The following is a 25097-nucleotide window of genomic DNA, read 5'->3' on the forward strand; positions in this document are numbered from 1 at the left end:
GATGTTGGTCGATCTGTTGCCTCACCCATAAACCAACTAGGTTAGTTAATTAGTTAGTCATTCAGCTGTAACAGCTTTTCGGTGCCTAGCTGCCGTGTCACCAGAAGGAAACATAAGGGCCGGGATACTGCCAGGTCGCCCAAGCCTAGACAGAGGAAGTCGAGAGGCAGAGGTTGGGTTCGAACCACGGACCGGAAGGTCCGTGGTAAATACGCGCTCTAACAACGGAGCCATATCGCCCCGACCAACTAGATCAATAGGTAGACTAATCATAAACTATAGGATGACTAATGTCCCAGTTAATGATGGAACACGGACCTTCTAAAATTTGATGTATAGGTTTCTTGTAGATCCTTCTTGGCGTTCTTCACCTCTCTCATGGGACGGTCAATCGATTTTCGACACGATTGACCAATCACATTCTGCGAATCACACTGTCCTACACCCATCAATCCGTTTTCAGGTTGATCATCCACCAACGATGGCCAAAGGAGCCTGGAAAAAACTGGTCTCATCCCAAAGAAAGAAGGCGGTCATGGCCTGCTTCCGTATGGTCCCACTCTATGCACTGCCGGTACACCGGGCGGTCAACCTCTTCATCTCATCCTATACACAAGAATGGCTGGACTATGAGGAGTCTTTGGGAGTCAAGCTCATCGAAGATATCACAAACGAGGAGGGTGTAAGTGCGGGCAGTGAGGCCGACTCGGGGTGTGTGTCGGGTACAGCCACACCAGCCAAGTCAACGAGTGGGTATTCATTAGACAGTTCATTCAAATCGATCGAAGGTAAGCAATTATCGCTGTTGATGACATTCTCGAAATAAACAATATGTATACTGGAACCCGCCTTACAAAATAGAGGGTTAGTGTCTATCAGCAAAGTACGATTTCTGGAATACGAAATCTGTTGACATGGGAAAACAGACAGACTACGATATTAGGAGGCCCTTCTTGCTTGCGCATCTGATGAGCTTCGTATAGGTTCGGGCTAGCGGCTGCCAATTCAGACGAACACCCAACTACTGGTGGCTATTCATCAGTATGAAATTGAGCGAACACTGCCTTGGATACATTATAAACGAGAGACTCAGCTGGACTCCAGCTGAGTCTCTGGCAAAACCGAATAGGTTTCCAAATGAGTGTATTTCGCTAATTTCGTGCAATTTGGTTTCAAGTAGAACATAAGATTGACGCCTACTTGATGAGCTCCAAGAAGGGCGAAACCGCTCGTGGGCTGTCGAAGAGTTTTCAGCAACCTTGTGAGTAGTGTGTTACACTTAAATAGGTCTGTTTTAAGCCATCCGTCGCCTATTTTGTCCGTACATGAGATGCTCGTACAAGAGTCAATGGATTTACCTGTAAGTGCTCAACATGAAACGTTTTTTCAGTGACTCATTCAAAATATTTTTTGTGCAAAACAGATTCTGCGGCTTCACATGCCTTGGAGTTCATGGATTCCGTACTGGATCTCAGCTTTCCCAGTGAAACTGAGGATGGCGGGGATGGTTGTGCGAAGCCTGTTCTGCCCGCTGGACCACCGACAGTCTCCGGTTCGGAGGGTGGCGCCCCAACAGATTCAGCAGCTCCCGATCCGTTGACCCAACTCTTGACGGCTTTGAGTCGATCAGCGATGGAGCAGGCACCAGATGACCCACTGTATTTAGCCTATGCACGAATAATGGGCAAGGTAAGAGTCGATTCCCGACGACCGGGGATTGAATCTTATTCATTCAAATGCTTTGCGGTACATTGTTTTGTGTCACCAATGTTTGGTCTGTTCACTATGCCGGAACCGCCGCAAATTTTTTTAAAGAAGTACAAATTCAAGGCGTTTAGCATGTATGAACTATTTCGAGAAATTGTTCTGAGAATCATTTCGTTTCCAGTCGAGCCCGGAACGAACGTCTTCCAATTATGAGATTGACCTCCAAAAGCATGGATGCCTTAAATCTTTGTGTAAGGTCATCGCTGTATGGAGGGAATGTACGGTAATGACCCCAATTTATCCCCACCGGTTTCAGGTGTAGATCGATGACATCATTGGGAATCCGGCCTCTGCTGTCGTAGCCTTCAGGGAATTTGGTTGCATCAAGTTAGCATACTGGGCTCTTCCACCTCGTGATGGGACTTTGGTCTTGCTGAGCAAAAAGTGATCGATGGCCGAGATCTGAATGTGGACCAATTAGAGGTTTTTGCACCACTGTGGGTACTAATTCGGGACCCATTTCAAGTGATTTTACTCTGGGACTGTGTAAAGAGGGTCAGACTGCTTTCCGGTCATCGTGGACAGCGATGAACCAGCGGCTAATCCTTTCTGGTTCACTGAAGGATGAGTGTGCTAGCGAGGAATGAAGTGAAAAGGTGATGCGAAAATCTTGTCTTTGGGGTAAACAGCCGCGGGGCCACCCGGATTAATTCGGGACCGGCGTGATTGAAAATCACCCAACACAAGCCGCACATAGTGTGACGAACAGATATTAGCTAGTCAACAGCATGATGTACCCATCAGCTGGATAACCTGCTACATCCTACGGCGTGCGGAAATCTGCACGTAGAATCGAGTGAAGCGAATGCGAATAACATACGGCGTTCAGCTTATAGCAACCGTTTTCATTCCACATTGGGATATCACGGCTGGTCTTTCACCTACTGTTGATAGTCTTCCGAAAGTCCCATGTTTCTCACCCAGTGAAGCTCTGTTTTCTCCCCGGCTTACGTTGCTTCACATTGGTTTCATACTCTCAGTTCAGTGGACTGCAGTTAGCTGATTGTCTGTATGATCCTGCGGAAAATTTGCTCAAGTAGAACTGCCAACTTGTTCGCACAGACGACCCTAGCTTTATGATGTAGTCTCTGAAGTTCTAATCTGGAAGGTTTGATTCTTCTTGGAAATTTACTAGCTATCGAGAGATGATGATTCCAGCGAGTACGATACATCACCAGGTTCCTTTGGCCGTTCCACATGATCTTACAATAGAGAATACCCGTCTGAATCATTAGATTTCAGGTGCATGACTGTTTTCTCAAGCGAAATTTCGAATGAGACAAGGGGTCGGTTCTACAATTATGTGTGCCGACTGAACCCAAACCCGAAGACGACGATGAAAAAATGCCTTTCACTTTTCAGAGTTGCAGCGGTGAAGACGAAGAAGAGGAGGAAGAGGAGGAGGAAGAAGAAGGCGCAACGTTTCAGGTGAGAGACGACATCATTTCTGCTTTGGGAAGAAGGGATTTGACATCTAGTCACGTGAAATGTAGATAACAAGTGTTGTTACTTGCTGCATTGGTCGTGCAACTTTATATCGGTCCCTGGCCTCCTGCTCTGCCCACTATGGTATATTAAAAAAGGCGTGGTAGCTTCAGACAGTCCTTCATGTACACCAAGTTAAGTAAGTTCTTGGCCTGAAACTCCCAAGCTAGCGTTCATGCCGAAACAACCACAGAAGATGCACAAGGTATATTAACGCCCAAAACGAAGTCATGAACACTTGTACAATGCTTCATGTATTTAGTATAAGCGGCGACAATCTCCTGGAAATTCTGACGCCTTCTGGATGTGCCATTGGCGATCAGCCAATACTGCATTATGATTGGCTGTTGGGTCCAGACTACCGACCAATCAGATCTCGGCTTGATGCCGGACCTACAGGTGTCCCGAACTTTTGGCCAATCTTGCGCGGGATACGCTTCTCGGCCGTAGCAGCATCTGACTACGAGCGGTAAAGCGGGATCCATGTGGAATTCCTCCTCTGTTGGAGAGTAGTGATCTGACAGCTGATTGGTCATACACATTAATTTGAGGGGAAATGTCTGATTGCTTAGTGTGTTCTCCTCGTGTAGGAGTACCTTGGGTTCCTTAAGCCCGGGAAATTCCTACTCATACAGAGCATGGTGACCAGTTTTTTGTTCCCCTGGGGGATTCTATGTAAACGTTTTTACTTCGAGATGTAGTGAATCTACTCTCAAGTGCCATTCTTGATGGATTTCGTCCGTCTCGAATTTCCATCTTTAAGGATCAAGAAGAACAGAAACTGCAACTGTTGAGTGAACAGAATCGTTTGGCCGATCGTGGTGCTGCAGAAATGGTGTTGTTACAACTGGCTGCTTCTCGAGGTAAGCGGGTTACAGTTCGTCTGTTTGTCCGACCTATTTCTCGCACGATACTAACTAGGTTATTGATGACACTTGAGATTTGAAGATCGCCAGGCTGTTCGCACCAAACATCTCCAGGCAAATTGCAGGCCTTTCCACTCTCTGGCTTCTTCATACGCGTGGAGATGCATTTCAGATCCTACTGACCACATCGCAAGGTAACAATGATGACGGAAATGATCTCTTGTCCTTCATATCTTCTCACCAACCCCTTCATCCTCTTTGTCCGACGTTTCTCTCACATGATAATAACTAGCCTTCTGTTGACGCTTGAGATTTGTTGGTTGTGGATCAGGTGGCTGTTGATCTGTTCGCCGAGCTTGGTAATTGGCTTGCAAACGTTTCGTCACCATACGAGGAGACATCATCAGTGCGCAGTTGAGTGGCTTATTGATGACACTTGAGATTTGAAGATCGCCAGGCTGTTCGCACCAAACATCTCCAGGCAAATTGCAGGCCTTTCCACTCTCTGGCTTCTTCATACGCGTGGAGATGCATTTCAGATCCTACTGACCACATCGCAAGGTAACAATGATGACGGAAATGATCTCTTGTCCTTCATATCTTCTCACCAACCCCTTCGTACAATTTGTAGGTGAAGCAACTCCCGTTGCTCAGGCCAGTATCCAACTGGGTATCGCACTGTTATTGGGAGGAAACGTTTCCGTTCAAAGCCGCATGTTGGAGTATTTGAACCGCAAGAAGTTGTCCGGGTTCTTCACAAGTTTGGCAGGCCTGATGCAGAACTGTTCCGTACTTGATTTGGACACGTTTGAACGGTAAGTCGACTAGACCACTAAAGCCAAAGTAGCTGAGTAAGGCACCTGAACAGATTGTTTGCTCATGGTGGAACTCAATAAATTTGTTTTTAAAGGAGAAACGCCCGTCTGTTTTCAGCCTACCCTATTCGTATCTATGCAGCTGTTTTCCCAAACAGCTACCGGCTATTCGACGTACCAGTTTGGTGTTTATCGAACCGAATTTCTCTTGTGTCATGGTGCTTTTCAACTGAATGCATCGCACTAGTTGTTACGATGCTCGTGAATAACGTAAGGTTGATGGAAACTCGAAGACTGTGCCTACCAGATGAGCTCCAAGAGGAGTGAAACAAGTCATTAGCTGTCAGCGTTTCCAGCAACCTTCTGAGTAGCGTGTCACGTCCAGCTCCCGGTTATCTTCGATTAACTTCTGATAAATTGTTTTCCTACTGAGTATAAGTGTCTCAAATTAAATGTTATGAGGACCGTTCAGTTGCCGCGGAATTTCACCCAGCCGCGACCAATGGCTAGCTGTTTCGTCTTTACGGGGACTATGCTAGTTGGGTTGGAATTACGATACTTTGGATTTCTTCAACTGACAAATCCAGACTCTTGATCCATTGTGTAGCCGCGACACCATGGTTGAGCGATATTTAACTCCGGATATTTCTGTCTCTTACTCAAGGGAAACCTCAGACACATTCTACGAACAATTGGAACGTTTTGCACTTTGTTTTTTGTTTTTCTCAGGTGCAACAAGGCGGAAGGCCTCGCTGTAGGCCTTTCCGATATGAAGGGCATCACAAATTTGTACGATGCCGATTTCACTTGCAAGATTTTCCGTTTCCTGCAACTACTCTGTGAAGGTCACAATCTAGGTAAGTGGTAGTTTTTGGAGACACCCAGTCGTTTACGTTGTTGGTTTAGGTTAAATTTCGTGCATTCCGCGTTAAATTCGCTTACTCAAAGGATACCTGACGTTTTTGACAAGCGTTGATGACGGAAGTTTTTTCTCAAGGGTGCGTAACTGTAAAAGTAGTCAAATCTGCATTCGTCTCCTCGTACAAACCAAACCACTGAATAGTGGAATACGACGTGGAAACGTGAAGACGGTTTCGAATCCCTGTCATTTGTCGCACCTGTTCTCACCATAACTGATGTACCTGCAAACTGACGCCATTGGCTGGACTGAATGAACAATAGTGGAATATAACGTGGAGACGTGAAGACGATTTTGAATCCCTGTCATTTGTCTCTTATATTCTCACCATAACTAATGCATCTGCCAACTGACGCCATTGGCTGGACTGAATGAACTGGGCAGCAACATGCGATTTGACCCAATCACAGGGCAAACTATCTGACCAATCAGCTTGGCCCACTCGAAAACCTCATTTGTGTGAGCTCAAGGTTTCCTGTATCTGCTCGATCAGCGTTCACACACTGGTGTAGCGGTAACACTACTGATGAGGAGGCATGCGAGTAGTATGTTTTCTTGTAAATTCGCTTTGTGTCTCTTGGAAAAGGGAGATCTTTTGCGGAATTAGTGGGGTCGCCTTGTAGCATTTGCTTGCATTTGAGTAACAGTCAATGAATGTCCAGGAAAGTTCAGAAAGACGCGTTCAAGGAGAACAGTTTTTGTAAACAAGATGCATATGAGAGTTTTGCTCCCCCGTCCAAAAGTCTGTAGCTGTTCAGTTGGTGTTTCTCTAATAAACAACTCCGCAGTGAAGGCCTTCTTCCTTTCAGCGGTATATAGACTATTCGCAAAAAAAGCTACTCTGTACAGAATCCCGGTTACCTGAACTGTTGCAAATCACCCCTACGTGATTGTTAGGTTTCCAAACCAATTCTCCAAAGACTCCATCATACAAAGAACATCACAAGCGGTAACTACATACCCTTAGGACCAAATATGGTTTGTTTTAATTGACTACTTTTACACCAGAACAGTGCGGCACGAGGGACGGTAGTGCAGAGTTCCGATGTCAGACAAATCATTTATTATACACGAAATTTCCCCAGTTTCTTTCCTGTGATTTGAACTGATTTAAACCCAAGCGTTGACATCTTCCTCATTTGTCTTTCAAAAACCGAACTACCTCTGACAATCGAATCGTTTTGCTTTCAACTTGCAGCGTTCCAGGACTACCTCAGAACGCAGGCCGGAAACACTGTCTCGGTTAATCTGATCATAAGCACAGTCGATTACTTACTGCGTCTACAGGATTCAATCATGGACTTCTATTGGCACTACTCAAACAAAGAGACCATAGACGAATCGGGAAAGAGCAGCTTTGTGCGAGCTATCAAAATCGGCAAACAGGTGTTCCGAAGTCTGACCGAGTATATTCAGGTAGATTTTTCCGATTTTTTTGTTTTTCACCTGGTGACGGATCTTATCAATAGCGAGACCCAAGTGTATATTTTTGGTGCCAGAAATTGTGAGACCAGTTTGTTTTACTCTCTTTTCCGTTTCCTAAGACATTTTAGCCCCGAAAGATCATCAGTCCGGTTAGCGACCTTGACCTTAGTGGCCTTGACACCGACAAGGCAGCAGACTTTCCTGTCGGTGTCCAATTGATACCGAATTGTGGAAAATAATCATCGCGAACCAGCATGATCAGTGTCGAGGGTTATAGTCACTCGACTTTAGTGCAGGACTAGTTAATCAGCAACCGTTGGTCTCCTTTTGAGAGAGTCCATTCTGATGGGTCACAAACAAGGGAGAACCATGTCATATGCTCAGTTTTCCTTGTCCATAGCATTCATCCTAGTCAGTTATTCCCAGACTACCTTGGGCAACCTTACTACCCCTAATTCCGCAACTTCATACACCGTCCCCAACAGGGTCCATGCGTTGGTAACCAACTGGCTTTGGCTCATAGCCGTCTCTGGGATGCGGTTGGTGGATTCATCTACGTGTCAGCACAAATGCAGGACAAACTGAGTCGAGATCCGGATCAGTTGGATCTGCTTCGAGAATTCCTCAATCTCCAAAAAGAATTGATGATCATGTTGTTGTCGATGCTCGAAGGAAATGTGGTCAATGGACCGATTGCTCGCCAGATGGTGGACACACTGGCTGAGTCCTCTGCCTACGTAGAGGTGAGTTGTGCCTCCACTAGTCACGTGAATAGTCATAATGCGAAGAAGACAGAAACAGGTGGAGCTATATAAAATTTTTGCCTGAAAAAGGGGAACGGCGCGATATTAATCTAGGGTTGACTTTTATAGAATATGATTTGACATTCTTCGTTAAAGCAGTGGCAAAACTCAGTTTTTAATGTCTAGGTGAGTCAAAGATGAACTTTAAAAGCTGCAACAAGAATCTCTTTGACATACTGTCACAATTAAATCCTAAAGTATTCTAATCTCCCGGATCTCCGTTGGAATTGTTTAACCTCTTCCCCTCCCATTTGAAGACGAAACGTTTGCCTCTCACATGATTTTCCCCTTACCTTGTAGATGATACTGAAATTCTTCGACATCTTCCTTCGAATGAAAGCAATCACAACATCGGATGCCTTCCTGGTGAGTGTTTACTTTCGGCCATTCTGATCTTAAACGATCCTGAAACAAAACACTGCAGGCCCTCTTAGGCATGTTCAAATTCGCTACGTACTTATCGATTAACTATAGACCACAAATTCCCCGTTTCCGCTCAAGACAGATGTCTGCAAAATGAGAACGCCTGGGTCGGTAATATCTTCACCGGAGATTTCACCCGTGAACCAACAACTACTTTAGGATGGTAGTGAAAAAAACTCCCCATTGATCGCAAAACTAACCCTGTTTTCATCAGGTGATATGTCATTCACTCCACTCGATTCTGGTGGGCAGACTTTGCATTAAAACACCACGCAATTCGCAGCAGTAATGAACGTTGTTTTTCTCACCTTCAGGCGTTTGATGTCAACGGTGATGGATGGATTTCACATCGGGAGTTCCGAAACGCACTGGAACAACAGAAAACCTACACTGCGTGAGTACCACGGGCTGGATTTATTTGCAACAAAAAACACTTTCTCGTGTTACTGATGACCTAGTTACAACGCTGGTAAAGAGTACTTTCCTCAGTGCGCTTGGTCGATTTGTCACCTTGTACTCAGAGCAATGAAGAAGGCCTTGCGGGGACTTCGGATAACTCAGGCATTCCAAAAGAGATAACTGAATCATGACAGTCGAGCTTCGCGAACTACATAATCCAGTGGATGCGGAGCACACTTGATCGATGAGCTGTCTGCAAGGTCAATCTTCCATGGCGAGAATTTCGCGGTCGAGATTCAAAGTGAAACCATCTAAAATAACTCCAACTTTTGTATTTCAAGAGATTTCGCATGTCAGATGTCAGATAGAGTTCAAAGTTCACCCGACACGGCGAGGGATGTGCACTGCTGATGAGAGGCCAGTGCTTCTCGCCAATTGGGTTGTGGACTCACCAGGAAGACTGTTCCTGCGAAGGTGATGATTCTTCGCTTCTCGCAACCACGACCAACTTGTTGCAGCAGACATACCGGCTGTTTTAGCCTAGTTTTTAGTGCCAGTGAACTATTTGATAGACGGTAAAGCTCTGTTCGTGATCTTTGATTTGATCTTCGCCTATGAACTAGGAGATGCTGTTTTAATGGAAAACTGAAGCCTGGATGACGTCATCCATGGTGATGAACGCACAAAATGCTCTCAGTCGTTTCCGAAGCTTCTTTTGTCCAAGCAAATGTATGTATACGTTCACTTTCAAGCCGAAGTTCGCATAGTCCCAGCTTTACTCCAGTTATATGTGTGTGCCAGATCCAACCTCCCTTCCTTATAGCAGCCACGACCGAACCTTTGGACCAGATTTTCCCCCTTTTATTTTTCTCGCACTCCAGGGAAGAAATTGGCTACATCATTGCGTGTGTGGATACCAATGCAGATGGAAAGGTGGATTTCAAGGAATTCACCGAACGCTTCTACAACCCCGCCGAAGATATTGGCTTCAATTTCGCACTCTTGCTCACCAACTTGTCTGAGCACGTGCCGTTCGATCCAAGGTGAGCACTGGATACCTTGTTGTATGACCTTAGCATATCAGTGTCTTTTTTTCTCCGAGCGGAAGACCTTTTTACAAAGAGCTCCTTTTTAGAGATTAGTACACAGTCTTCCTCCAGATCAACTAGATGGTTGCATCTTTGATAATTTCACCAACAGTGATTGTACTGCTTACTGGCCTTCTTCGTTTGAATGAGGCTAGCAGTTGTTTTTCTCTGAGGAAGCCAACTTGAGGTGCCTGCATAAGGTGCTTCTTACTCTAAGCTGGCCTTCCCAAACACAGCCTTGTGATTTTGTAACCTCTGTTTTACTAGGCTTTGAGTCGTGGCAGCATCTACCAATGAGCGTCAGAGCGTTCGATTATTGAAACGTCAAGGTTCAACTGTTGTTTAGCAAAAATCAAAGGATGGTTCCCAAGGCCATTTTGGGCCTTCGTTCCTGGTGGCGAGGCATCCAACCGGGCTTCTTGATGCGAGGTATTTCGTATTCTGAGTGAACAGGGCACATGTGCACTTTGTGTTCAGCCGTTTTGTCATCTCTTGAAGGTTCAAAACCACGAATAGTGACCGGCTCAGTGATAGGTGGAATCCCCCGCCAAAACCACTTTATTGGTCGCAGTTAGGCGCTGGTACGGTCAAGAATCTCAATGCCATTCACTAAAAGACCGGCCCAGCATCAAAGCGATCTCTGCTTGCCCGAAGGTATGGACCTAACAGCCAATCATGATCCAATATCCGCTTAACGTTGGTTGTCGGAGGCGCGTTCAGAAGGTTTATAGAAGTTTCCAGAATGTCGTCGCCTCGTACACTTTATAAACGATATTCTGTACGTGTTTTTGACGTGTTTTTGGGTGTTCATCACACATTGCGCACCTCTGGTGGTTCTATTGCCGATCAGCGCGAGAGCTGAGCTGAGGCATTACCGTTATCACACGCGCTTCGTCGGTATTCCTGGTTCGCCAGACCGATACTATAATTCTTAAACCAACTAAAAGCCTATCCAGACAAGAAATTGGTGAAATGACTGAGGAGGAAGCGTGACCTCAAGATTTTACACAAACGTACTCGTTTACACTCCCTCCTATTGAAGGTAATTTGGGTCTCCTAAAGAGCGAGCAATTTCTCGAAGTTTCATTTTTCATGGGATACTTAAACCAACTTTGAAACACAAGGACACAAAGAACCAACCTGCTAAAAAGCTCACTTAATGATGAAATGTCCTGTACAACGCGACTGCAAAGTACAAGTCCCTTTCCAACCCTTTGTGAACCCTTACGAAGTTTAAAACGAAGGTTACTCATCTGTCTAGGCCCCCCCCCCAAACTTTCATAAGCATCAACATAGATCCCGCCAAAACGCAGGTAAATCCGTTCCTCCTCGGGGAAGTTTTAGCGTACAGGGCTTTGGAATTTGAAGCCATCCGCACAGAGGCTTGTTGTTCTCTTTACCAGCGGTGAGCTGTATTGTGGAAAGCTGTTGTAGACAAAAGAGCCAACTACGGTGATGTTTTTGGGGATTGACTCGAATATCCAAGTGACGGCCATCCAGAAAATGACCGACATCGTCCAAATGTAAAGTCCAATTACGCAAGCATTCAGAACACACTGAAGAGGTTCTTGGTTAACTACGTAGTAAGTAAAATCTGCAAGTCCACAACCTTAGGATGGCGTTTGGCGTGATTGTTTGTCCGACCAAGAAAGTTTCGTGAATGTGTGCCTTATGGATCGATCATATTGATCGATAACTTGGTCGGTGGTTGTGGACTGGCGTTCATATTGAAGATGCACAGTCTCGGTGCCTAACTGTCATGCGACCAGAAGGTTGCACGAGGGCTGGGCTACTGCCGGGCTGCCCAAGCTTGGACAGGGGAAGTCGAGAGGCGGGTTCAAACCACGGACCTTCCGGTCAGTAAATTCGCGCTTAGGCCATCTCGCCCCTCTGGATAGTTAGACTTCGTATTGAAGTCTATCCAACAAACCAATACTGACGGACAGGGATGAGCATGAATGGATGAGCAACTGAGTGTATTATGCTAGCGTCATTTGGACCATTCTTGTTTATTTACACGCTCAAACGAATACGACCCGCAGGTCCATTGAGATGTGTCAGGATGCGTGCCTCGTGCACAGTCATCCGATGATAAATGTCTGAATTTCGTGGGCCAGACAAGTCTCCTCAACATTTGGATCAGTTACACACCCACATCATTTATTCACAAGTATCTGCGATGGGAAACTCAGCTATGTATCGCCACTCCCCTCGTCTTTTTATACCCCATCCTCATCGCAGCGCTTTTCTAAGATCACTGTAGAACCAGGTGCGCGTGGTTCCTGGGTAAACAACCAGTTGAGCACCCACACTTTACTTCCACTCGACTTCTGATAAATTATTTGATGGAACACAATCCATTTCTTTCGTTTCTAATATTTTCGGCAAACTTTCCTACCGTCTTCTCGGACTCCTTTGGTCACAGTAGGTTTGGAAAGTTGAACAAAACTTTCGAGTTATCGTTTTGCGGATTACGCAGTTACTTTGTACATACTTCCGTGTAAAATCACTAGGTCACTGTTTCTTGATATAGCATACGAATTATCCAGTTGGGTCTCCCGTTAACATCGAATTAATTCGTTTGATCAACTTCTTGTGTATGCCGACGTCTCTCTACTAGCAATGACCAATAATATCGATCTTTCCTTACGTCAGACTTGAACGTCTGGTTGAAAAAGCTCGCGGTGTGCTAGATGTGTTCGAACCCCACCTAGGTCGGATCGAAATCACCGGCTCCAACGGACGCATTGAGCGCGTGTATTTTGAAATCCGGCAACAGCATATCGATCAGTGGGAAGCCCCTCAAATCAAGGAATCAAAACGTTCGTTTCTACATTCGGTTGTCGGAGAGAGTGGCGATAAGGAGAAGCTGGAATGCTTCGTCAACTTTTGTGAGGACACAATTTTCGAAATGCAGCATGCTCAGGAAATCAACGGCGACGAGGCCGACATGTCTTTGAGCAAGGTTAGTTGATCCTATGTTTCGCGCTCGGAGCCTCTTTTCTCCCTCTGAACGGTTTGGTTTGGTACGCTGAACGATTATCTCACGGGGTGAAGGCACCCTTGGACACTACAGATGTACCACTGATGGTCAAACGTCTCCGTAGAACGGATGGTTGGTCCCCTTTGGAACGAAACGAATGAGTAGATCACCGAGTTCGCGGATACACCCCACGAGAAAGTCACAGGACCACCCATGTTCTGCATCACATTTCCGGTTATAATGCATTGGGTTGAATGCTTCCCGACCGGCAGGCTATATATACTATTGTAAATGAGATATTACAAAATTCAAGTGGTTTTGAAGCGAATAATTCATGATATAATGACGTGGTATGGTGAATTCTATGCTCATTTTGGTGTGAAGCTTCTATAAACCAATTTGCTGTACGAGCAAACAGTTTGATTGAAGCTTCTCTGTACTGTTCCAAAACAGAACAGTTCTCGGGGTCGGAGCGGACTCTGCATCCGTGTAGACTCACTCCACTTGCATACTGAATGGGGATTTCAGGACTACAAGCCAACTCGTTCATCTGCTCGACGGGACAGAACAGAAGCTGGCCTATTGAGGATGTGATAGACTGGAACCAGCGTGTCGGCTTCCTCAAGGACCGTTTTCAGGACCACTGATGGCAATGAATCTGCCTCAGAACCGTGCACTAACCCCCTGTTGTCTATGTAATAATTTTATAAGCTAGAAGAACACTCTGAACCAGTGGTTCCTTAAAAAACCAGTTCCTTCTGTAATGGCCCCCCATCTGTCTGGTTCATCGATGTGGACCACTGGCAATGACAGTGTTTCATCGCCTACTCCACCCGACAGAAGATTCAGTTCAAGATGACAGATACTAATAACCTCTCCGTTTGAGACCAGCACACTTCTCTGTTCTCGATCAGGGACGGTCCTTGCATTTGTAGAGCGTGTCTGGTAGCCACCCTGAGCTTAAACAGTTCTTTCTTAAATGCGATAAACTCCTAGCCTGACTGAACTGTTTCTCAGCGCACAAAGTGAGTGAATCGAGGATACTGGGTGCTTTCTAGGACTTCGGACAGTTGCCTGGAAGACGGGAACAAGGCAACACAGGGGTTCACCTCCGTAACAGCTTCAATCGCTGTGTTACGTTCCATGCGGCCAAGAAGTTGGACTGGTCAAATTCCGATCCCCATCAGGACCTCGTATGGTACATAAGCGCAGCGAAGGTGAATGTACAACGCCTCTGATATCAGAACAGCCGCTATGAAACGGAATGGGAGGTTGATGGCCAAATAGTTGGATAGTATCGTCGACTGTCTGCCGACAAGCCGATGTCATGGGCTCGTACCAAGTTTTTTTCATTTCCTACGTCTCTATAGTACTTTATTGCCAGTCTTGTCACTCTTACAACAGTCTTGCGAATTTTCTCTCAAAGGAAACTACTCACAAGGTTGCTGTGCAGAATACAAAAAACAAAAATTCAGTTGAGTCTCTCGAGAAAACAAAATTGATTTGCAGCTTAGTGTATTTCTCGAAAACAGTACAATTTGGGTTCAAGTAGAACGGAAAGGTGGACGGAAACTCGGGGACTGCGCCTACCTGATGAGGCCGAACTGGAAGGGCGAAACCGGTCGTGGGCTGTCGAAGAGTTTTCAGCAACCTTGCGAGTAGTTTCCTTTATGAAAATATACTACGTTATCTCGAATATCGTGCCAGCTGAAACATGAGGCGGCCTGTGTGCAGCACGTTCAGATTTAGAACACCGTAAACGAGAGATTCAGTTGAGTGGAAGCTGACAACCCTGTTGTCTGTTGTGGATCGCACAACACAAGCTCCTGGGTAACCAGCTGTATGTTCTACAGTCCTTGATTCAATTGGGTGGTTAGGTTCACACCACAGTGCAGTGTGTGAATGAACGTTTTGGGTGAACTGCAAAGATATCGTGGTTCTTGGCTTTTTTCAAACATTTTGGTTGATAACGCAGACTCAACCTAATATGTAGACGAATCGTCCTGTCCCATCCAGTCGATTAGCGCGTAATTTCATCTTGTACTTTGTTCCTCCTTGCTGACCACAATTTCTAACCGCACCATGCGTTTTATTATCTGTGTTTTCAAAGACGGCTGCATTCAATCGATTTCTGGAGATCACACACTTGGCTTTCATTGGTCGGGCGTTCTCCACACTCTTCCACTATATAAGTCCTTCCTACATTGCATCCGGATGGTCCACACTCCGTCAGATGTCCTGTTCCGACATTGTTCTCGCTTTTCTTGGTTTGCAAATCGGCATTCTAATTTGTCTGACGCGTTGCGCAATGTTTGGCGTGCGTCTTGTTGGACAAATTATCGTAGCAATGGCCTCGGACCCTGGCGCACAAACCGGTGCGCCCAAGTCCAGAGCTATGCGTGCAATTGTGCCAGTGTCACCGGGAGGCTCGCTGCATTTGCCTCCTTCACAGGTGAGTAGTAGTAACCTTATAATCATTGGTACGCTTTCTGATGCACCCGGCAGTTGGACGCACATGTGATTGATGGGAGGACGATGAAACGAGCTGTCTGGGTTTGTTGGGTGCATTTCCAGTGATTTTACTAATATCCTGTTGATACCAACATCTGTGTCGAAGGGGGTCTGAGCTCTTTTCGAATACCAGATCCTTGATCTCAAATTGCCGGCTTCCAATGGACTGGTTGCATCCTCAGGTTCGTTTCAGACAATCAACTCTACATGGTCCGTTCCAGGTGCGCTGCGAATGCAGGCAGACTCAATTTTGTTCTGTTCTCTGTATACAACGATAGCACAGAATGAAAGGAAGCTGGCCTCCACCATTTGTAGGTCTGTCCGAATTTTTCGCATCCACCGAGTGGTAGTTTACCTCATCATTCCGTCTTTGGATCGTCCATCTGGAAAGTACGAAAGGAATTCACACCTTGCATGATATGACACAACATTCAAAAAGTCTCGCTGACAGGTCTTCGAAAGCACACCACCTGTTTCACGCATCTTGAAGGTCATTGGGTAGCAATTGAAAATTGGGTCTGTGCGAATGAGGGGCTCAGCCGAATTCCCGCTGAACTTCATGTGCTGCACGAAGGCAGGGCATTAGAGATATCCACTACCCGTTATACCCTTCGTTAGGTTATAATAACCCCAGAAATCAATGTAGCGCACAGAGGCAGCTTCGTGTTTCGGTATACAAGAGACTTAGGTTGATGAGAACTTCTTGATAGCCTCACTGAGCAATAGGGTTTCTATCGGTTACTGGCTGAACCCCGTAAACCAATGCGTGAAACAGGTTTTATAAGCGGAAGTGGGACTAGAAAGCTCTGAGACCCGGTCATGTATGGCCGGAACATGTGTACGAATCCAGTCCACACATACATGTGTTTATTTCCGAAAGAGATTTGCTTGAATCTCTTTTTACATTCGTATATGTCATCCACTTTTCCATGTATTCAGGAACATCAATGGTGGCTGCTCTCAGAAGATCAGCAATTGCTGTTGGAGCGAGTAGATCCCAACGAATTGGCGGCCATGGAAGAGGAATATGACCGTGCTAGATCGGCCGCCGCAGTTAGCGCGGCCTTGGGTAGGTCATCCAGTGGTACTGGCAGCATGTCGGAAGGTGAGTGAATAACGTCGGAAATGCCGAACTTTTTCCCCAGCTGTCAGTAGGGTACATTGTTGCCAACTTGAAAGAGAGGTTGCTCCGCCATCAGAGACTATGTTACTTCAGCCTAGTGCTCTTGAATTGCTCTTGAGTTAGCATCAGGCGTTTCGAGTGTGGGTCACGAGACTATGACTAGGTTAACTTTCCCCTTGAAAAAACAGCCCACCACGGTGGGAGGGTGGGCGCTCTTTGGCGAATTGTGTGCTCTAGGAACCTGCCAGAGGATTGGTTTCTGGTTGAACGGTCGCTCCGGAGGAGGGTACGGTATTATGCCCCCCTCAGGTTCAACTACTGTCACTTATTTTTGAAGAACACGGTCACAAACATCAAAAGTGACTGCAAGCGACGAATGCGAAAGGGTAACAGGAGAATATGAGAGAAAATATAGAAACGCCTCATTCAAAGTCATGCCAAGAACAGTTCCTGTCTGATGAGATCAATCCCCACGTATGTAAAAATTTTGATATGGAAACACGCGTCCAAAGACCAACAAGTGAAGGAACGACAAACAATGTTGAATGCTCTTCAAGGCGCGGTAAGCGCTAGCACAGTGAAGACTAGCACATCAAGCACAAAGTGTCCGTCATACTGGGCCTGGTGTGAGGTTAAATGGTAAAATGTACATACAAAATGTCATAAGTACGCAGAGAGCCCACAATCGCAAGCAAACACAAGTCACTGACTGTAACCTTAGGAAGTCCCAGTCCAATAACATCCTTGGCGGATTGAGGAAAGCAGATCCTTTCTACAACTGGTATCGACACAAGACGACACGTTTTCTGCGTTTTTACCGAGCAACACTGAAGTTCGCTCCACGTGATCATTTAAGGACAGTGGTTACACCTGCTAGCAATATCGATCTGACTGGTAGCAACAAGACGCTGCACTTGTCCAGCCCGAAATAGGGTTTTTCATACCAATTTTTGGCGGACAGGTTCTTTACATTTGTGAGAATTAATCTTTTTATGTTTGCATAAAAAACTTGGTTAATTTGAGACGTTTCACGATTAGTATTCTTGGTGGCAATTTTAAATCACTTGGTTTTCGACAGGTGTTCGTTTTCGAAAAAGCAAGTTTTTTTTCCCGTTCAGATTCTGCCAGGCCAGATTCCCCGGCCTGCTAAATCTATTTTGCTTTGACGATCATTCGTTATGTGGCATGCCTCTGTGCTTTCTGCCCAACCAGTTCAATTGTGCATTCTATCTGTGTGAGTAATCTGGCGATCGATCCATTTCGAGCACTACCCACGAATGAGGGAACTAAGCACCGTGCTTTTCACAGATTGCATGACTTATCGTCAAGGCATTCACTGAAAATCAGTAAATTTCTATCGGTGTTTTATGGCAAAACTAACTATGGCCTTCCATCCAGAATCATTCTGTTTCTCCAATCGATTGAGGAGTTGATACGGGGGATTCAAGCATATTCTGATAGAGTTTAACATTTTGGTCAATTCCTTTGGTCGCTTACAGCATAGCTGCTGTTTGATTGGACGTTTTGGGACAAGACTAGTTGCATGACTGAGTGGTTTGAATCACTTGTGAGCGTCCCTTTTGAAGACAGCCTTCAATGTTGTCACCTAGGTCACAGTGAATTTCGAAATATTGCACCCTCTATAGCCGGGTTTTTGTATTGCCCAACATTATGGTGCCTACCGAGTTTGGGCGGTTTGGAACTTCGGTGGATCCAAGGCCATTGTTTCCGAAATATGCTGCAACGATGCCAAGGCTGTGTGCCTGTTAGGCAGGACCAAGTGCACGAGGTAGTCAAACGGCCATCAAGCAACGTTTGAACTGTTTGCGGACCGAATGATGGGTAAATAGGCGAGTAGTAGTCAACAGACAGTTGCGTAGACTGGGGGTCAAGGGCAATCAACTCACGTTGGCCTGGAGTTGTGATCACGTCACAGAAGAACAATCAAGCGTCAAGCCTCTCTGCAGTGACGCTGCTGGTCCCGAGAAAAGACGAATCACGGGGCTGACTGGACCTTAAGCAATGCCTCCATTGGTCAGACGACGTTTGATGACTTGCCCACCAGGGCCAAAATGTGCCAGAAACTTTAGCCATGAGAAATTTCACAATCCACTTGATCTGCGTGTTAGAATTAAAAGCCAGGTTCCGTTATCTTATCCACTGGTACCTTGGGTCAAGGACTGTCGGTTGAATGGTTACAGCTCACACATACTAGTAAGCAGTGGTGCGCAAGATTCACCAGCAAAGCCTTACATTCCACGACTGCCTTTTGTGGTAATCTGGTCACAGACAAAAAATCGGGTGTCTGAGGGACCATACTCTGTTCTTTTGTCTCGCTGTTGTCCTTTTGTGAAAAGTAAGTGAGAAAGAGCTGTGCTTTCAAGCCGATGAACAATCCCATAGCTGCACACACCGCATGGTCCAAACAGACGGTGAATCCGCTTGATTGGCCACCTTGGATCACTGCTTTCCACACTCGAATTGTCTGTCCAAGCACGTAGCCTGACGCTTACATCTGGAGACGGCTGATCCACATTGATTTGTTTGCCCAACAGATTGCATGTCCAAACTTGCATCTAAGGCAGATCTCCATCTGTGTGCCCTAAGCCCCCTCCCCGCACAGGGATATTGTAAGCAACCTTGTGTATTCTACCTTGTCGGAAATGACATGTTAAATCAGTTGCCCACATTCTTCGTTGTTTACCTTCAGGAGGAAACGCCAGCATGCGTACTAACGCGGGAATTCACACCGCGAATCTAGTGTCGGGACCGACTGCTCATCAGGCTGTCCTGGAACCTATCAAGCTGGTTCAAGTCCCGAAGAAGGCCGCTGAACCGAAACAGGCAGAAGAAGATAAAACTCCACAGTTCAACACGCGAGCCTACATGATTTCGCTGTTTGCGAGCAACTTTTACCGCTTCAAAATCAGTGCACTCATCCTCGCCTTCCTGATCAACTTCTTGCTGTTGTTTTTCAAGGTCAGTTCTGCTATGCCTCCTGTCAGGTGTGACTCACATTGCGCCAAGACAGAATTATCTTTTATTTTATGTCTGGTTCTTTCTTATTAGAAAACAGTCACACTCACCTCCTCTTGATGTGTTCAGGTACACCAAGCGCATTCCAACGAGGAGGGATTAGACGACGTCTCTGAAGGAGCATTGGCTACGGCTGCCTTGCGTGCAGCGGTCGGTGATGCTGCCGAGGGTGCAGAGGACGCAGAGCCTGAGGAATGGATAACTTTGGCCGACTCAAATGCTTACATAGCGCCACTGATAGCCATCTTGGCGGCCATTCACTCCCTGCTATCTTTCAGCATGCTGATCGCCTACTACTACCTGAAAGTACGTGTTTCAGGGTTGTCTAATTCCCCTCACAGAGACAAACACATCAGCAGTGCTCAGTATCGCTTCACTCAGTTTTACTAAGATGCAATTAAGACCTAATGTACACCTGAGTTTCAGCCTTTTACCAGCATCGCCAAAACCACACATCTCCAACTAATGCATCATTTCGAATCCCGTAGGTTCCCTTGGTGATCTTCAAACGAGAGAAGGAGATCTCCCGAATGTTGGAATTCGAAGGGATGTGGATCTCACAGCAGCCGGCTGAAGACAACCTCCGCGCCCATTGGGACAAGCTTGTACTTTCCACTCCCTCATTTCCACAAATGTACTGGGGTAAATTTGTGAAGAAGAAAGTGCGCAACAAGTACTCAGTGCAGTACGACTACGATGAGATCACGACGCTTTTGGGAATGGACAAACCTGTGCCGGAGCCTAATGGAACAGGGGGTGGTTCCATCTTCAGCTTGTAAGTCCGCGGCCTTATCAATGAGTCCGACCTCACTTGCGTTTTCACGGGAGACTTAGCTGAATCTGTCGTGTGTGATGTCCTTATGCTCCTCCGAGAAGGGCAAAACCGGTCGTGCGTGGTTGTTTGAAAGTTTTCAACAACCTCATGAGTAGTATGTTACGTCAATGCAATAGTTGGCGGATGTTTTTTTCCATTACGCCGTTTTTCCAGCGACACAGCGGTTCTTCACAAGTTCCAAATTTGTGAATCTGTCACTTTTGAATATAAATATAAACGAATCATCCTGACTCCAGTCTACCAGGTTCTGTTCATCTCTGTTTCAGTTTCAGTGGCGTGGATATACAATATCTTACATGGAAGTGGGGAGTCGTATTCACGGATATTGTGAGTAAATCGTCTACTACTTATGGGTCCACTTTATTCGGATTTTATCTGAGTTTTTAGTTCATCTGTGATACTGCTCGTATCATTTTTTAGTCATAGACTGTCCAATTACTGAAGTTTAATGCACTGTGTGTTCATAAATCCACGCAAGGTAGACGGTTACCTGACTGGTAGTCACTGTTGGTGAAGACCAGTTGAATTCTATCAGTTCTAGTCATCTTGTGAAAGACGTGCCTGTGATGAGTTGTTCGTAGACTTGGATTGACAAGGAACTTTTGGTGTAAAGTCCATTGTAAGCGATTTTGAATAAAGAGCGTTTCGGTTTACTCTGATGTGCCGTTGAGTAGAATGTTGATAGCTCAGGCAGTATAGATGGCCGTTGGTTTGTTCTCTAAGTTGGACAGTTTAATTGCAAACGTTTCTTCACCAATCGAGGTGACATCACCAGTGCATTGTTAGGGGGGCGTAGTGGAGCGCAGCGATGGTCTGTTGTGCTACGCTTCACCACGCTCCCTCGCAAACACTGATTGGTGATGAAACGTTTTCAGTCAGCTCATGGAACGAGCCAACGATCAACTAACTTGAAGTCTTGTTTCGTTCAAAACTCCAAACCCCACAGACCCTTTGGATAGTCTGGGGATGGCTTGAACGAGATGAAAAATTACTCAAGGACACCTTGGGGCCTACAGAAGACCGGCATGTTAGGTTGACCAGTTTCGAGCAGCTGAAACGGAAATAGCGGAAAAAGTACTAAGCGTAGCCTACGAGAACCAGACCAAGTCATATTCTGGGAGAAACTCCAGGACTCAGTGGATTTTCGTTCACTTGCCATGAGAACTTTGTTGGTTGACCCCACCGCGTCGACCTCGATACCATTCCTTTTGTGGTATCGAAATCACCATTGACTAACGAATATTCTGCTTTCATTTCCAGTCATTCCTCTACCTCGCTGTCTACTTTGCTGCGTCGTTCTTTGGCAATTTCAACTATTTCCTCTACGCGTGTCACCTGTTGGATGTGGCCGTATCGTTCAAGACTTTGAGAACGATCATCCAGTCCGTGACACACAATGGGAAGCAGGTAGGTGGGGTTCGTTTGACTTACTTACTTTGTCCGGCTGGCACGCCGGATGTCTGGTTAGTTGCATTATCCACTTGTACGGGTTTCGTGAAGATAGAGACGCTGGTCCGTCACGAGGAGACTGGACCTTACTGTGGTGTGACGGTTTGCGACCCATTGAGCTATGCTAGGGGGTGTCCCTGCGACGCTCATAGAGTCAATGCTAGGAGGTCTGACGAACACAGTCTCCTGGTCCTCCAGGTTGGGGGTCGGAACATGTGGCGAATTGTTTCGTAGAAATGGCAATACGTTTGCATTTCCCGCCAAACACCGCTGCCTTACGGTTAGGCTTTTGAGCCAAAGGTTAAGGACCCTAATCGTCCTCCTGTCTCGGTGTGGGGGCCCTGACAATATTCCAGCTCACGTACAATCATGATAGCTACGTCAAACAATAAAGTCATACCACATCGGTCGTCGCGTGGCGCCAGATCGCCTTAATTTCTGCGTACAGCGGGGCGGGTAAGGGACAACAGACTACTATTGACGTCTCCCTTCTCTTTCTTTGTACGGCAGTGAAGCATCGGTGTTGAACACTGCTGTCATCCTGTCGATGAAGATGATGACGCGGGTACCTGGGTGGGTGAACTCAGTTGGTGACCTACCAAACCAAATGGTATTCAAAATCAGTTTGTTTTCAGCTATCATCCGGTGCTCCCACTTGGGTGTTATGTCTCGTAAAACCACCCCAGTATCTTGACCCACTTCCGATGAATTCGCCCATGACCCCGGGGTGACCTAGTTTGAGACAATGCAAGAAGCTCACGTGCACTTTTCCGAAAATAAGTAACTCGATGTGAACTGCGTGTTTGACGACAGAATGGTGCGATGTTGTGGCCAAGTCAAAGAGATGGTTCGGTGGTCAGAGCGCGAATTTACTGAGCGGAACGTCTGTGGTTCGAACCGGGTCTCTGCAACTCGCTTTCTTCTGTCTAGACTTGGGCAACCTGTCAGTAGCCCAACCCTCATGCCTCTTTCGAGTGGCATGGCAGCTAGGTAGCGAAAGGGTGTTAAAGTTGAACGAAAAAAACCCAGTTAGTCACATTGTTGACCAGCCATCCACAACCAAATGGTAATGTTCCACCTCCTGCGGGTTCGGATCGTCTCAGTGATTCTTGAGAACTGCACTGTACTTCTAAATACGGATGAATCAACCACTCATTGTCTCTTGAGCACTCCAGGATCGGTTCACTGCACTTGAGAAATAGAGCTCTGGTTTGCCAGTTTGATCTGAAACCTTAATCGGGCGGAAAAGCGTTTAAACAACTCGCAGGGACTCCTAAAATTGCATGCTGCTGAGGCGCCACTCTCCAAAGCATTTGCTTTGGGCGTTGACAACACAGAGGGCTGCCACTGTTCCTCATCCCAAGCTGACGCACCTGCTTGCGTTTGCTGTCAGTTTGCTTTGCTATTACTGACACCCCTGAGTTATGTACGGCTCTTAACCCCCAGATGGACCTTCCTGGTTTTGGTCTCGTTTTCCCCGTGGATCACCTAGGCGACTCGAACTCGTACGCCTTTTGTTCATTGTTTTGGTTTACGGGCTTGATTTTTGTTTTCCCACAGAATGTTGATAAAATGTCCTGCCCTTCAGTTTTCTCGAAACCCCCCCCCCGCTTCAAATGGGCAATTAAATTTTGGGCTGAAAATAACTAAAGAAACTAAAGTTGGTGATATACACAACACTGGGTAATCGATAATTTAGACATTGACAACACCCTCTTTGATGACATCCTCGCGAATATGGCCACTTTGCTGTTCACGCCCAGACAAGGTGTGTTTGCGAGTATACACTCGTTTGCAAATTAATTTGCTTTTTCGAGAGACCCACCTGGAACCCAGCTGAATCTCTTGGTTTTGATGTTTCCAGGTTTGGTTTTTAAGATCTATCTGTGACGTCTGAGCGGTGTTCATCCCGTAGCCCGGAGAATGAAGTTATACGTTGATGATTCGACTAAAGAATATCACGTGATTGATTACTGCTACCTTCCGACAAGCTATCGATTTGTGGAATCACGTAATTTGAGGAGGGCAAGGAAACTGAACTGATGGAAAACAGTTGTACTTAATTTTATGACGAAACCGCCCAGAATATTCTCCAACATGTGGGGAATTACAGCAACATTAAGGCATCCGAGTAAGCAAAATTGAGATATCTAAGCCTGGCGTTGAAGCAGATGGCCGATTCATTCATTCTGAAGAAGTCATCAAGCTTAATTTCAGGTAGCTCATTGTGCAGCTTGTTGTCAGTCTTCTTTTGCTGTGTTGTCTTTGACCTCTCCGCTGTCAACCTGAGAGAGTCTTGGAATATCACCACCGGTCTGACCATAGTTGTACCCGAGGGTTGTACTTGGTTACAGCTATGAAGGAATTACTCCTTGAAAAACGAATCACCCGCTCTCGATTCATTTCAGACTAGTTTTGCCATCTGTTGCCCCATTGTCATCCCCACTTTCAGCTGGTGTTGACTGTCATGTTGACCTCCATTGTGATCTACTTGTACACGGTGATTGCCTTCAACTTTCTGCGAAAATTCTATGTGAAAGACAATGATGGCGTCCAAGATCCCAAATGCAATGATATGATGACGGTAAGTTTGTTCCTTCGTCTTCTGTTTATCTTGACGAATGTTAAACCTTGTAATAGTTAAACCTTCCTGCACGGGATCCGTGAGGGACCTGTTTCAGCTGAGGGAAGTTGTCGACGGGAAAAATTCCATAGACCACACGTCTTTTTCTGGTGATCTTGTCGGATTATGGCGTAATTCGGCATGCTTCACTTAGAGGACGTGCTTCATATGTTCTGCAACTGTGACGTGTGCTTGGAGAAGCCACTACGTGGTAGGGTTTTGTTATTGTTTCCGTCTACTCAGGTTTTTGTTCGGGTGTTCTCTGTTTTCTCTACCAACACACCACAATCTGCTGCGCACCAATCAAACATGTTTTCGCTGAGTTGGCGCTGTTTGTAAGGCTGAAAAGCGTGGAAGCACTGATCACAGCTGTTTCATCCTTATTGGGAATCATTAGCAGCGCGCATCTCACGAAACTCCGGAAAGTCTCGAACCCGCGACATCCTGGTTAGTAGTTTGAACATCTAACCGTTCGGCCACGAGTGGCTGATCAGCAGTGTGATTAACTCGCACTTAGACAGGATATAGCGCCGCTCATCCTTCAATC

General features: G+C 46.1%; 1 protein-coding gene across 1 annotated transcript in view; it reads left to right on the plus strand.

Moving 5' to 3' along the window:
- The window catches only part of T265_09254 (hypothetical protein), a gene marked incomplete at both ends in the record, with an annotated part of 179014 nt that overhangs the window by 146144 nt on the left and 7773 nt on the right, over positions 1–25097 (plus strand). Inside the window, 19 exons of the mRNA XM_009175285.1 lie at positions 464–788; positions 1424–1689; positions 3130–3195; positions 4016–4115; positions 4750–4933; positions 5663–5790; positions 7051–7268; positions 7763–8020; positions 8818–8897; positions 9784–9945; positions 12646–12955; positions 15084–15425; positions 16424–16589; positions 19318–19586; positions 19713–19949; positions 20132–20418; positions 20745–20805; positions 21739–21885; positions 24380–24511. Of these exons, the coding sequence (XP_009173549.1) occupies positions 464–788; positions 1424–1689; positions 3130–3195; positions 4016–4115; positions 4750–4933; positions 5663–5790; positions 7051–7268; positions 7763–8020; positions 8818–8897; positions 9784–9945; positions 12646–12955; positions 15084–15425; positions 16424–16589; positions 19318–19586; positions 19713–19949; positions 20132–20418; positions 20745–20805; positions 21739–21885; positions 24380–24511 (3738 nt within the window). The remainder of the gene's footprint in view (positions 1–463; positions 789–1423; positions 1690–3129; positions 3196–4015; positions 4116–4749; positions 4934–5662; positions 5791–7050; positions 7269–7762; positions 8021–8817; positions 8898–9783; positions 9946–12645; positions 12956–15083; positions 15426–16423; positions 16590–19317; positions 19587–19712; positions 19950–20131; positions 20419–20744; positions 20806–21738; positions 21886–24379; positions 24512–25097) is intronic.

Source organism: Opisthorchis viverrini (assembly GCF_000715545.1).
Source record: "Opisthorchis viverrini unplaced genomic scaffold opera_v5_270, whole genome shotgun sequence".
NCBI classification, from domain to species: Eukaryota; Metazoa; Platyhelminthes; class Trematoda; order Opisthorchiida; family Opisthorchiidae; genus Opisthorchis; species Opisthorchis viverrini.